General features: G+C 47.0%; 1 protein-coding gene across 1 annotated transcript in view; it reads right to left on the bottom strand.

Annotated features, from left to right (window-relative positions):
• The window catches only part of CAMK4 (calcium/calmodulin dependent protein kinase IV), a 200885-nt gene that overhangs the window by 75775 nt on the left and 111364 nt on the right, over positions 1-13746 (bottom strand). The window contains exon 2 of the mRNA XM_066601905.1: positions 13369-13447. Coding sequence (XP_066458002.1) covers positions 13369-13447 — 79 coding nt within the window. The remainder of the gene's footprint in view (positions 1-13368; positions 13448-13746) is intronic.

Genomic DNA, 13746 nt, shown 5'->3' with positions numbered 1-13746 from the left:
TAGTAATATTGACATCCCACAGTAGCCCCTAGTAGTAATAGTGATACCCCACAGTGGCCTCCAGTAGTAATTGCGATGTCCTACAGTGGCCCCTGTAGTAGTAGCGCCCCACCCCCCGAGACACATACCCCCCCCACCTCCTCTACTCGGCGCTGCTGCCACTGATCCCAGGTGTACACTGTGACGTGCTGCAAGACGCCTCCTTCCCTCCCCTGCTCTCGCGGAACCAAGTAGGAGATGTCAGGGGAGGGGGGAAGAGGATCCCAGCTGCACACTGACGTCAGCGCTGCTGAGTGAATACCGGCAAGGGAGTTGCGGCACCCCTGCCAGTATTCACTAATGTGGTGAGCGGCCGATGGCGGCGAGTGCCAGCAGGGAAGGCTCTGAGTGCCGCCTCTGGCACGCGTGCCATAGGTTCGCCACCACTGCTATAGGCAGTATAGTTTAACATTATGGCTACTATTTCAATAATTGTAATATAATTCTATAATTATCGTTAGTGTATTTCCCATTTCAGAACTTCTGCTAATACTTCCTGTTGGAGTCAAACACATTCTATCTTTTGCTCTCAGAGGAGCTGAAGTGTCACCAGAGGTTTATTTGCTTCACCTCGCTGATAATACATGCACACTCTGCCAAGCTGAGCATACATTTGTATGGAGGGGGGGTCTGCAGGAGTAGCTGTTAGACAAACAAGCGTTTGAGTGAAAGCTATTTAGGGTCTATGGTCGCCTTTAGAATGCCAAGATCTTGCATTTGCAGTTGGTTTTCTTTCTGGTTTATTAGGAGTTCTTTCATTTGAGACTTTCATCAATTAGAAAATGACTGTTCTCTTTCTCTTTGGAATAGCAGTATGTGCATACATGAACAGGAGATAGGTGCATGACATAATAGGGCCAGATACCATCTGTGCAGCCAGTGAAGCCGTATAGGGGGCAATAGGGATCAAGGACTGTCCCATCCACTTTATTGTGAAGAGTGCAGTAGAGGTCTGGCCAGTAGTAAGGTACATGAAATTTAGGAGGGGTACACTGGATTTTGCTTAGCTGCATTGTGATGGGGGTGTGTCGAGCTAAGTTATACCAAGGAATCGTAGAATAGTAGAGTTGGAAGGGACCTCCAGGGTCATCTAGTCCAACTCCCTGTTCAATGCAAGATCACTAAATCATCCCTATGGGTGGAGCTTAACATGTGATTGTGGCTTTTTCCTGATGGACAACAGCACTGGGTGTGAGCAATGCATGTGCTGAACCAATGTGTGAGCTGTAAATGGCAGATGCATGTGCTATACATGTTCCATACCTGTATTGTGCATGTGTTATGTGTGTATTTAATGCATGTGTCTAATGCATGTACTGCACCTTTCTAATGGGAAGGCTGTGATAAGTGGACAGCCTGGGTAAAGAAATGGAAAATGCCAGCTCACTTGTCTTTTCCCCTAAATGAACTGGGGAGCATGGATAGATCCTTAACAAGCCCTTCAAAAATAGAAATAGTGCTTGTCATGTGATGTGATATTTTCTTATTTATGATGGTACTTTGGGCTGTTTGATCAGCCATGATTAATTAAAAAAAGAACTCTTAAATGCATTTGAAACATGATGGAATTTTTATTAAGTTCATGAAGATGTGGTGATGTTTTTAAAGGAGATTTTTCAATAAAATGGACTTTAAAAAGAAATTATTCTATAAACTGTATTTTGGCTATTTCTGTCTTTGCAGTTCACAGCCTGGATGCCTGCTGCGTATCCCGTGGACCCTTTGGACCTGTATCACAGCTTGATTACCACTGTTCTATTGGCTAGAAAGCTGCAAGTAAGGCTGCCTGCAGACGGGCGGAAATTCCGCAGCGGGATTCCCCGCAAAATTTCCGCCCCTGGACGCCTGCATAGGATTGCATTACAGCACGCAATCCTATGCAGACGGCCGCGGTTTGTCTGCACGAAATCACGCGCAGCAAACAAACCGCAGCATGTGCTTATTCTGCGAGCCCCGCACAGAAACGTCACTCACCGGGCAGCCGGCACATGCAAGAGCCGGAGCTGCGGGAGAGGGTGAGTCCGCTGTGCTCTCTGCAGGGGCACGGATCGGGTCCCGCTGCGAGAATTCTTGCAGCCGGATCCGACCCGGCTGTCTGCAGGCGGCCTATGGGTGTAACATGGCTGATGCATTGTGATAATTCTGTTTACAGTATTATAGTACATTGTAGTTGAGATATCTTACTGAGTTAAATGTAAATTTAATGATTGTTACACATGTAGGTGATATCACTACCCTCTGTCTTTCTGCTCCAAATGCAAATCCGTGCTAATTAGAGATGAGCAAGCACCAAAATGCTCGGGTGCTCGTTACTCGAGACGAACTTTTCGCGATGCTCGAGGGTTCGTTTCGAATAACGAACCCCATTGACGTCAATGGGCGACCCGAGCATTTTTGTATATCGCCGATGCTCGCTAAGGTTTTCCTTTGTGAAAATTTGGGCAATTCAAGAAAGTGATGGGAACGACACAGAAACGGATAGGGCAGACGAGGGGCTACATGTTGGGCTGCATCTCAAGTTCCCAGGTCCCACTATTAAGCCACAATAGCGGCAAGAGTGCCCCACCCCCCTCTTAACAACTTTTACTTCTGAAAAGCCCTCATTAGCAATGCATACCTTAGCTAAGCACCACACTACCTCCAACAAAGCACAATCACTGCCTGCATGACACTCCGCTGCCACTTCTCCTGGGTTACATGCTGACCAACCCTCCCCCCCCCCCCACGACACAGTGTCCACAGCGCACACCAAACTGTCCCTGCCCAGCCTTCAGCTGCCCTCATGCCACGCCACCCTCATGTCTATTTATAAGTGCGTCTGCCATGAGGAGGAACCACAGGCACACACTGCAGAGGGTTGGCACGGCTAGGCAGCGACCCTCTTTAAAAGGGGCGGGGCGATAGTCCACAATGCTGTACATAAGCAATGAGAAATCCAATCCTGTGCCACCTCCATCTGGAGCTGCACACGTGGGCATAGCAATGGGGAACCTATGTGCCACACACGATTCATTCTGTCAAGGTGTCTGCATGCCCCAGTCAGACCGCGTTTTTTTATAAATAGTCACAGGCAGGTACAACTCCGCAATGGGAATTCCGTGTGCACCCACAGCATGGGTGGCTCCTTGGAACCCACCGGCTGTACATAAATGTATCCCATTGCAGTGCCCATCACAGCTGAGGTAATAATGTCATGTTTAATGCAGGTGGGCTTCGGCCCACACTGCATGCCCCAGTCAGACTGGGGTTCTTTAGAAGTGGACACATGCAGTTACAACTCCCTGTGGACCCACAGCATGGGTGGGTGCCAGGAAGCCACCGGCGGTACATAAATATATCCCATTGCATTGCCCATCACAGCTGAGGTAATAATGTCATGTTTAATGCAGGTGGGCTTCGGCCCACACTGCATGCCCCAGTCAGACTGGGGTTCTTTAGAAGTGGACACATGCAGTTACAACTCCCTGTGGACCCACAGCATGGGTGGGTGCCAGGAAGCCACCGGCAGTACATAAATATATCCCATTGCATTGCCCATCACAGCTGAGGTAATAATGTCATGTTTAATGCAGGTGGGCTTCGGCCCACACTGCATGCCCCAGTCAGACTGGGGTTCTTTAGAAGTGGACACATGCAGTTACAACTCCCTGTGGACCCACAGCATGGGTGGCTCCCTGGAACCCACCGGCGGTACATAAATATATCCCATTGCAGTGCCCAACACAGCTGATGTAACGTCAGCTGTAATGCAGGTGGGCTAAAAATTAATTGGATTACACTGTAGGCGAGGGCCCCCAAAAATTGGTGTACCAACAGTACTAATGTACCTGAGAAAAATTGCCCATGCCCAACCAAGAGGACAGGTGAAACCCATTAATCGCTTTGGTTAATGTGGCTTAATTGGTAACTAGGCCAGGAGGCAGCCCAGTAAAAATCAAAATTGGTTCAGGTGAAAGTTTCAACGCTTTAATGAGCATTGAAACGTATAAAAATTGTTTAGAAAAATTATATGACTGAGCCTTGTGGGCCTAAGAAAAATTGCCCGTTCGGGGTGATTATGTGAGGTTTCAGGAGGAGGAGCAGGAGGAGGAATATTATACACAGATTGATGAAGCAAAAACGTCCCCGTTTTTGATGGTGATAGAGAACGATGCTTCCATCCGCGGGTGCAGCCTACGTATTGTTTAGGTATCGCTGCTGTCCGCTGGTGGTGAAGAGAAGTCTGGGGAAATCCAGGCTTTGTTCATCTTGATGAGTGTTGGCCTGTCGGCACTGTCGGTTGACAGGTGGGTACGCTTATCCGTGATGATTCCCCCAGCCACACTAAACACAGTCTCTGACAAGACGCTAGCCGCAGGACAAGCAAGCACCTCCAGGGCATACAGCGCGAGTTCAGGCCACGTGTCCATCTTCGACACCCAGTAGTTGTAGGGGGCAGAGGCGTCACCGAGGACGCTCGTGCGATCAGCTACGTACTCCCTCACCATCCTTTTACAGTGCTCCCGCCAACTCAGCCTTGACTGGGGACCGGTGACACAGTCTTGCTGGGGAGCCATAAAGCTGGCAAAGGCCTTGGATAATGTTCCCCTGCCTGCGCTGTACATGCTGCCTGATCTCTGCGCCTCCCCTGCTACCTGGGCCGCGGAAATGCGCCTTCGGCCACTAGCACTGTCGGATGGGAAGTTTACCATGAGTTTGTCCACCAGCGCCCTGTGGTATAGCATCATTCTCGAACCCCTTTCCTCTTCGGGAATGAGAGTGGAAAGGCTCTCCTTATACCGTGGGTCGAGCAGTGTGTACACCCAGTAATCCGTAGTGGCCAGAATGCGTGTAACGCGAGGGTGACGAGAAAGGCATCCTAACATGAAGTCAGCCATGTGTGCCAGGGTACCTGTACGCAACACATGGCTGTCCTCACTAGGAAGATCACTTTCAGGATCCTCCTCCTTCTCCTCCTCTGGCCATACACACTGAAAGGATGACAGGCAAGCAGCATCTGTACCCTCAGCAGTGGGCCAAGCTGTCTCTTCCCCCTCCTCCTCATGCTCCTCCCCCTCCTCCTCCTCCTCCTCCTCCTCCTCCTCTGGCCATACACGCTGAAAGGATGACAGGCAAGCAGCATCTGTACCCTCAGCAGTGGGCCAAGCTGTCTCTTCCCCCTCCTCCTCATGCTCCTCCCCCTCCTCCTCAACGCGCTGAGATATAGACATGAGGGTGCTCTGACTATCCAGCGACATACTGGCTTCCCCCGCCTCCGTTTCCGATTGCAAAGCGTCTGCCTTTATGCTTTGCAGGGAACTTCTCAAGAGGCATAGCAGAGGAATGGTGACGCTAATGATTGCAGCATCCCCGCTCAGCATCTGGGTAGACTCCTCAAAGTTTCCAAGGACCTGGCAGATGGCTGCCAACCAGGCCCACTCTTCTGTAAAGAATTGAGGAGGCTGACTCCCACTACGCGCGCCCATGTTGGAGTTGGTATTCCGCAATAGCTCTACGCTGCTCATAGAGCCTGGCCAACATGTGGAGCGTAGAGTTCCACTGTGTGGGCACGTCGCACAGCAATCGGTGCACTGGCAGATGAAACCGATGTTGCAGGGTCCGCAGGGTGGCAGCGTCCGTCTTGGAGTTGCGGAAATGTGCGCAGAGCTGGCGCACCTTTCCGAGCAGGTATGACAAGCGTGGGTGGCTTTTCAGAAAGCGCTGAACCACCAAATTAAAGACATGGGCCAGGCATGGCACGTGCGTGAGGCTGCCGAGCTGCAGAGCCGCCACCAGGTTACGGCCGTTGTCACACACGACCATGCCCGGTTGGAGGCTCAGCAGCGCAAGCCAGCGGTCGGTCTGCTGTGTCAGACCCTGCAGCAGTTCGTGGGCCATCTGACTCTTCTCTCCTAAGCTGAGTAGTTTTAGCACAGCCTGCTGACGCTTGCCCACCACTGTGCTGCCATGCCGCGCGACACCGACTGCTGGCGACGAGCTGCTGCTGACACATCTTGATTGCGAGACAGAGGTTGCGTAGGAGGAGGAGGAGGAGGAGGAGGGTGGTTTAGTGGAGGAAGCATACACCGCCGAAAATACCACCACCGAGCTGGGGCACGCAATTCGGGGGGTGGGTAGGACGTGAGCGGTCCCAGGCTCTGACTCTGTCCCAGCCTCCACTAAATTCACCCAATGTGCCGTCAGGGAGATATAGTGGCCCTGCCCGCCTGTGCTTGTTCACGTGTCCGTTGTTAAGTGGACCTTGGCAGTAACCGCGTTGGTGAGGGCGCATACAATGTTGCGGGAGACGTGGTCGTGCAGGCCTGGGACGGCACATCGGGAAAAATAGTGGAGACTGGGAACCGAGTAGCGCGGGGCCGCCGCCGCCATCATGCTTTTGAAAGCCTCCATTTCCACAAGCCTATACGGCAGCATCTCCAGGCTGATCAATTTGGCAATGTGCACGTTTAACGCTTGAGCGTGTGTGTGCGTGGCGGCGTACTTGCGCTCGCGCTCAAACAGTGGCGCTAGCGACGTCTGGACACTGCGCTGAGAGACATTGCTGGATGGGGCCGAGGACAGCGGAGGTGAGGGTGTGGGTGCAGGCCAGGAGACGGTAGTGCCTGTGTCCTCAGAGGGGGGTTGGATCTCAGTGGCAGGTTGGGGCACAGGGGGAGAGGCTTTGGTGCAAACCGGAGGCGGTGAACGGCCTTCGTCCCACCTTGTGGGGTGCTTGGCCATCATATGCCTGCGCATGCTGGTGGTGGTGCCTCCCCAGCTGATCTTGGAGCGACATAGGTTGCACACCACTGTTCGTCGGTCGTCAGGCGTCTCTGTGAAAAACTGCCACACCGTAGAGCACCTTGACCTCTGCAGGGTGGCATGGCGCGAGGGGGCGCTTTGGGAAACAGTTGGTGGATTATTCGGTCTGGCCCTGCCTCTACCCCTGGCCACCGCACTGGCTCGGCCTGTGCCCACACTCTGACTTGGGCCTCCGTGTCCTCGCCCGCGTCCACGTCCTCTAAGCCTACCCCTACCCTTCAGCATGGTGTATTACCAGTAGTGCAGAAACAGAACGCTGTAATTAAATGTGCCGCTTATTGGCCTGTGGTTGGAGGCTGACTTCGCTTACGGAACGCCAGGAAATAATTTTGCGCAAGCCTGCTGTAACACTTAGCTGGCTGCGTATGAATTTGGAGAACTACTACACCCAGCACAGACCCAGAACACTGAGGACACTCACAGGCAGCCCAAATAGATTTTTTTCCCCAAATTTTTTTGCAAAGGCCCACTGCCTATATTCAATCAATAATCAATATGTCTTCTGTCCCTGCCTAAGCACTTCTGGCCCTGGAGTATGTCACAGAACTGCAGAGTGTTGCACTGTGAACTGCAATACAGCGGTGATTTCACAGCCCAGACAGAGCCAGGAAATAATTTTGCACAAGCCTGCTGTAACACTTAGCTGGCTGCGTATGAATTTGGAGAACTACTACACCCAGCACAGACCCAGAACACTGAGGACACTCACAGGCAGCCCAAATAGATTTTTTTCCCCAAATTTTTTTGCAAAGGCCCACTGCCTATATTCAATCAATATGTCTTCTGTCCCTGCTAAGCGCTTCTGGCCCTGGAGTATTACTGCAGGGCGCAATGCTCTGCACGGCCGATATACCCAAAAAAAAAAAAGTGCAACACTGCAAAAAGCAGCCTCCACAGTACTGCACATGGTTAGATGTGGCCCTAAGAAGGACCGTTGGGGTTCTTGAAGCCTAAAATACTCCTAACGCTCTCCCTATAGCAGCTCCAACAAGATAGCACTTTCCCTCCCGTGTCAGAACGCATCTGTGGCGAGCTGCGGGTGGGGCCGATTTTTATACTCGGGTGACACCTGATCTCGCCAGCCACTCACTGCAGGGGGGTGGTATAGGGCTTGAACGTCGCAGGGGGAAGTTGTAATGCCTTCCCTGTCTTTCAATTGGCCAGAAAAGCGCGCTAACGTCTCAGAGATGAAAGTGAAAGTAACCCGAACATCGCGTGTGCTCGTTACGAGTAACGAGCATCTCGAACACGCTAATACTCGAACGAGTATCAAGCTCGAACGAGTACGCTCGCTCATCTCTACTGCTAATGTTCAGTTGCAGTCAAGACATTTTCTGCAAAGAGACCCTCCACCAAAGTGTTGCTTTATACACACACTGACCTCCTTGCTGTCCCAGGACATATATGTACATCCTAGGTGTGTGGGATTAATATAGCACGGGTTCAGAAGCCAAGCCCGCTCCATATATGGCTGCTGTCATTGACACCCGACACTGGGCCAAAACGGCTACAATCAATGTTTACGCCGATCGCAACTGTTAACTCTTTAAACTTGATTGCTGATCGGGCCATTTAAACACCACTGTCAGAATTGACAGCGGATTTTAAAGGCCTTATCGGCAATTGGAGGTCTTGAATGGAACCCACACAATGAGATTGCTGGGTGCTCTCCAGGTGTCATGGCAGCCAGGGGCCTTCTGAAAGTCCCCAGAGCTGCTATGTGTTTTTGCCTATTGTCTTCTACTGCATCAATAGCCAGGTGATATGTGACTAGACCATTAATAGAAAAGTTCACTTCCAAGAAAGGTCGGTCAGGATGAAGTCTGGGATGGGCCACACAGCTGTTAGCGAGGCCTTTTGATTGTCCTTCTATTGGAAGAAGATTTTTAGACTTGGTCAATTTGTTGCTGAGCATTTCCATTCACATTCTGGAATCAATGGAGTGACGTTTCTAAAGTGCTGGGGTATTTCTATTTGCTGTTAAGGCCTCGTTCAGACAAGCGTCTTTCTTGCGCAAAAAGATCGCCACTTGCATGTGGAAAAACTGTGTGAATGAAGCTAAAGGTGTGATCCATATTTGTGCATAATTTGCTTGCTAACACGATCCATGGTGTGTGTTAATCCAGCTCCCATAGAAGTCAATGGGAACTCCTGCGCAACACGCACAAGAGATAGGTCAGGTCCTATCTTTTCCGACAACACAGACCTTAGATGCGAGCATTGTAGCCACACATGTCCTATCTTTTGCAGGTGGGAGTACTTTGCGCCTCTAAAAACCGTTCATGTGAACGCTTCAATAGGAAACCATTGGTTGTAATAGACGCAATGTTTTTGCGCGGCTATTTGGGCGCAAAATAGGAATGCTCATCTGAACGAGGCCAAAGGCCAAAATGCCTGGAATCTGTCCACTTAGGAAAGTCTGAAATTTTTGATAGCTTTGGATTTTTGTGGTATATAAAATGTTTGAACAGACTGATGACATTACAGCACACCACTGCACGTCATCATTTAACTATATCATTTATTATATTTTCATATTTATATATCTAAGGGGTTCTCCACGAATTGAAAAACAAAAATGGCTGCCATCTATGCAGCCTGAGAAAAATCCATCCTAGAATGCAAGTATGGTGGGATTAATGTAGATGTAGACCAGAAGGGAAGAGGGAAAAAGACTTATGTCCACCCAGTTCAGCCTGCTACCCCCCTCACCACCCCCGCCCAATGTTAAACCAGATAAAGGCAAAAGAATCCAATGATGTAAAAGCTAATTTCCTTATTTTATGAAAAATAATTCCTTCTCAACTTCAAGCCTGGCAAGCAGAATGATCCCTGGATCAACAACCCTTCTGAAGTAATTAGTGAATAAAACATGTAATATTGTAATGCTCAAGAAAGACATTCAGGCCCCTCTTAAACCATTTTATAGAATTTGCCATCACCACGTCCTCAGAGAGAGGGTTCCATAGTCTCACTGCTCTTACAGTAAAGAACCCCCTTCTATATCGGTGTAGAAAGCATCTTTCCTCTAGACATAGAGGGCGCCCCCTTGTTACAGTGACAGACCTGGATATAAACAGATGATGGAAGAGATCTCTGTATTGTCCCCTGATATATTTATACAAAGTTATTAGATCGCCCCTCAGCCATCTTTTTTTCTAAACGAAATAATCCCAATTTTTATGACCTCTCTGGGTATTTTAGCCTACCTATTCCATTCATTACTTTAGTTGCTTGCCATTTCCATGTCAGTGTTACCTAGTGGTTTCCCATTTAGTGCGTAATGATGACATGTATTTTTTCTGTCCATGTGCATAACCTTACATTTATCAGTGATAAACCTCATTTCCACATTTCTGCCCTAGCCCCCAATTTATCCAGATCCATTTTCAACCACATTCTGTCCTCTTGTTTTAATTACTTTACATAGTTTTGTATCATCTGCAAATATTGCTATTTTGCTGTTTAATCCTTCTACCAGGTCATTAATAAATATATTAAAAAGAATAGGGCCCAGTACTGCCCCCCTATGGTACCACACTAGTAACCCTTCCAATACCAACCCCTGTGGTACCCCACTAGGCACATACTCTGATTGGGTCACCGTTACATTTATTACTACCCTCTGCTTTCTATCACTGAGCCAGTTACTTACCCACTTACACACATTCTCACCTAGACCAAGTTTTCTCATTTTATATAGCAACCTTTTATATGGCACAGTATCAAATGCTTTGGAAAAAAATCAAGCTATACACGATTCAGTGTATCTTCTCGGTCCAGTCTAGAACTTACCTCCTCATAGGAGCTGATCGGATTGGCTTGATAGAAGTGACCTCCTAAACCGATGCTGATATGGAGTCATACAGCTATTTTCCTTGCCGTACTCTAGGATAGCATCTCTTAGAAACCCCTCAAACATTTTACCCACAATAGAAGTTAGATTTACTAGTATATAGCTTACAGGTTTGCTTTTTGACCCATTTTTTAATATTAGCACAACATTGTCGATGTACCATTCCAGTGGCACAGAATCTATCAGTATAAAGTCCTTAAATATAAGAAACAATGGTCTGTCTATCACGTTACTTAATTCCCTTTGAATCTGGAGGTGGAAGCCATCAGGACCTGATAATTTGTCTATGTTAATCTGTTTAAAGTTGCTCTGTACGTCTTACTAGGTTAGACTGGTGACATTTAAGGGAGAGTTTACTTTATAACTCTGCATTTCACCTGATATTTCATTTTCCTGAGTGGATACAATGGCGAAAAAAATATTTAATAGATTTGCTTTTTTCCTCATCACCCTTTACTATTTTTCCTACATTTTTTTTAAAGGGCCAACACTGTCAGCATTAATCTTTTTACTATGTGTATAGTTGAAGAACAGTACAGGGTTAGTTTTACTATGTCTGACGATGAGTCTCTCTGTCTTCACCTTCGCTTCTTTTATCTCCTTTTTCCATAGTTTTTTTTCCTTATTGGTTGTTAGTGCTTCTTTGCTGCCTTCTTACTTTAGAAGTTTAAATGCTTTTTTTGGTTGCTTATTGCCCTCTTTACATCTTTTTTGAGCCACATTGGTTTTCTCCTATTCCTAACCATTTTATTTCTGTAAGGTATGAAAATGAGGAGATTATTAAGCTATTTATAAGCTACTAGCGTACCCGTCGCGCGTTGCTGCGAAGACAGACATACATACATACATTCGTTTTTATATATCTAGATGACGGCAGCAGCGACCACTGAGGTTTTGTAGGCCGCTGCTTCCCCCTTGCAGGCTGAATAAAATAGCCGTTGGGTGGAACATCCAATTTATCCGGCTGCTGTGGCTTCTTGGGAAGATAGCCTAGTACATGTTTGCCCACTTCCAACTCCAATGGAGACTGACTGTAAATGGCTGGCGTGCTCTAGTATTTATGGTTTCAAGCTGTACGTGTCATTGCATACAGTCTATCTATCTATCTATCTATCTATCTATCTATCTATCTATCTATCTATCTAGGTTATTGCATACAGTCTATCTATCTATCTATCTATCTATCTATCTATCTATCTATCTATGACATCCGGAAATGAGAGAATTAGATTCCGTACATAAAATTTGAACGCTAATTCTTTGGCGCTTTGAATTGAATAATCGAGTTGGGACCCATTAACTTTTCCTATTTATGACATAATCAATGCTCGTGCCAAATTTCAAGTTTCTATGACATTGGGAAGTGAGAGAATTAAATTCCGTACATAAAATTTGGACGCTAATTCTTTTGCGCTTAGAATTGAATAATCGAGTTGGGATGAGACATAAGGCCTTGCCCATAAGCATTCCCCAACCTCCAAGAACTGAACCCTACCTGAATGAGATTTTGTAGGCCGCTGCTTCCCCCTTGCGGGCTGAATAAAATAGCCGTTGGGTGGAACATACAATTTATCCGGCTGCTGTGTCTTCTTAGGAAGATATCCTAGTACTTGTTTACCCACTTCCAACTCCAATGGTAATTGGCTGGCGTGCTCTAGTGGTTCCAAGCTGTACGTGTCATAATACAGCCTTAATGACATCACAATGCAGCTTTATGGAACATGTTGGGGCATGTTCAAGGGCGTCCGATGTTGATGACATCAGTGATGACATCACAATAGCAGGTGGCTTACTTATTCGATCTACGTGGGGGGGGGGCGTAACTTTCGACGACGCTCGCGCGCCATTTATCGTAGGATATTTGTACTATGCCTATAATCTTCCCAGGAGTGTACTTAACAACTTCCCAAAGTTTCATGGCGATCGGATGAATGGTGTAGTAGCGCATAAAGGACAAACAGACACGCACGCACGCAGACACGCACGCACGCACGCAGACAGACATACATTCAATTTTATATATATAGATTATGGCAGTACATGAGACCAGAAGCATCACTATGCCATATGCACTGATGGCCAACTCATTTGTCTGGTCTGGCACTCAACATCCATTTTATATACCCAAAAGGACATTGTATGCCTTGGTGCCCAAAAAAGGACTCCCACAAACATAAAAAATAATGTTCAGCTCATGGCTTATTGCTTACTTACTATAGTTAGTTTGGGGTTCAATGACTAACACTCAGATATTGGTCCAACATCAGTACCATCATATGTGGAGCAGGAGTGCCTCTTTATGATAACTCAAGAAATTGCATAGTCTAGCTTGGAAATTTATCTCGTTCTGCACCACTGGGTAATAATTTGGCATCTTGCATTTTTACACGAAAATCACTTGTTTTGATTAGTCAGCAATCTGTTTATAATATGGTTTTGTTGGATAAACCCCATACTACGGTCTGTAACAGATCCAACATTAATAAGTTGATGAACTCTGATTGCAAATATCAGAATATTTGATTTTGAAAATTAGCACAATTCAGATACAAATGTTCAGTCATGCTTACCATCTGCCTTGATATTATTGATATAAGCTTTAGTTGACTTATTAAACCATCGTTTAACGTAAATTACTACAAGGTTTCTATTTAAACCAAATATCAACTTACAGTTTTCTTCAACATTTTGACTGCATAAGGCTTCTGAGTTCCTTTCTGCCTGCATCTGTACACAACGGATGTTGCACCCCTAGAGGAAGAAGAAAGGGTAAGCAGCTATAAGTGTAATGGTACAATAGCAATAGGTTGTTACATGCTAATCAATTAGGTTTTAAAAGTATTACTGCTCTCAGTAGGAGAAACAATATAATCTTGTAGATATGATACATTTTAATGTTGAACACAAAGAAATATTCCAGCAAGCTTTCAAGACTGCAAAGGCCTCTTCATCAGGCTTTTAACAGGATATATCTGAAGAAGCACACATATGCGTAAAAGGACAGATACATGGTGGGATTAATTTACATATAGAACAATAACAAAACAGGA

This window comes from Eleutherodactylus coqui, chromosome 5, assembly GCF_035609145.1.
Source record: "Eleutherodactylus coqui strain aEleCoq1 chromosome 5, aEleCoq1.hap1, whole genome shotgun sequence".
In the NCBI taxonomy this organism is placed as follows: domain Eukaryota; kingdom Metazoa; phylum Chordata; class Amphibia; order Anura; family Eleutherodactylidae; genus Eleutherodactylus; species Eleutherodactylus coqui.
Note: the sequence above shows the minus strand (reverse complement) of the source record. Positions and strands in the feature narration are given on the sequence as shown.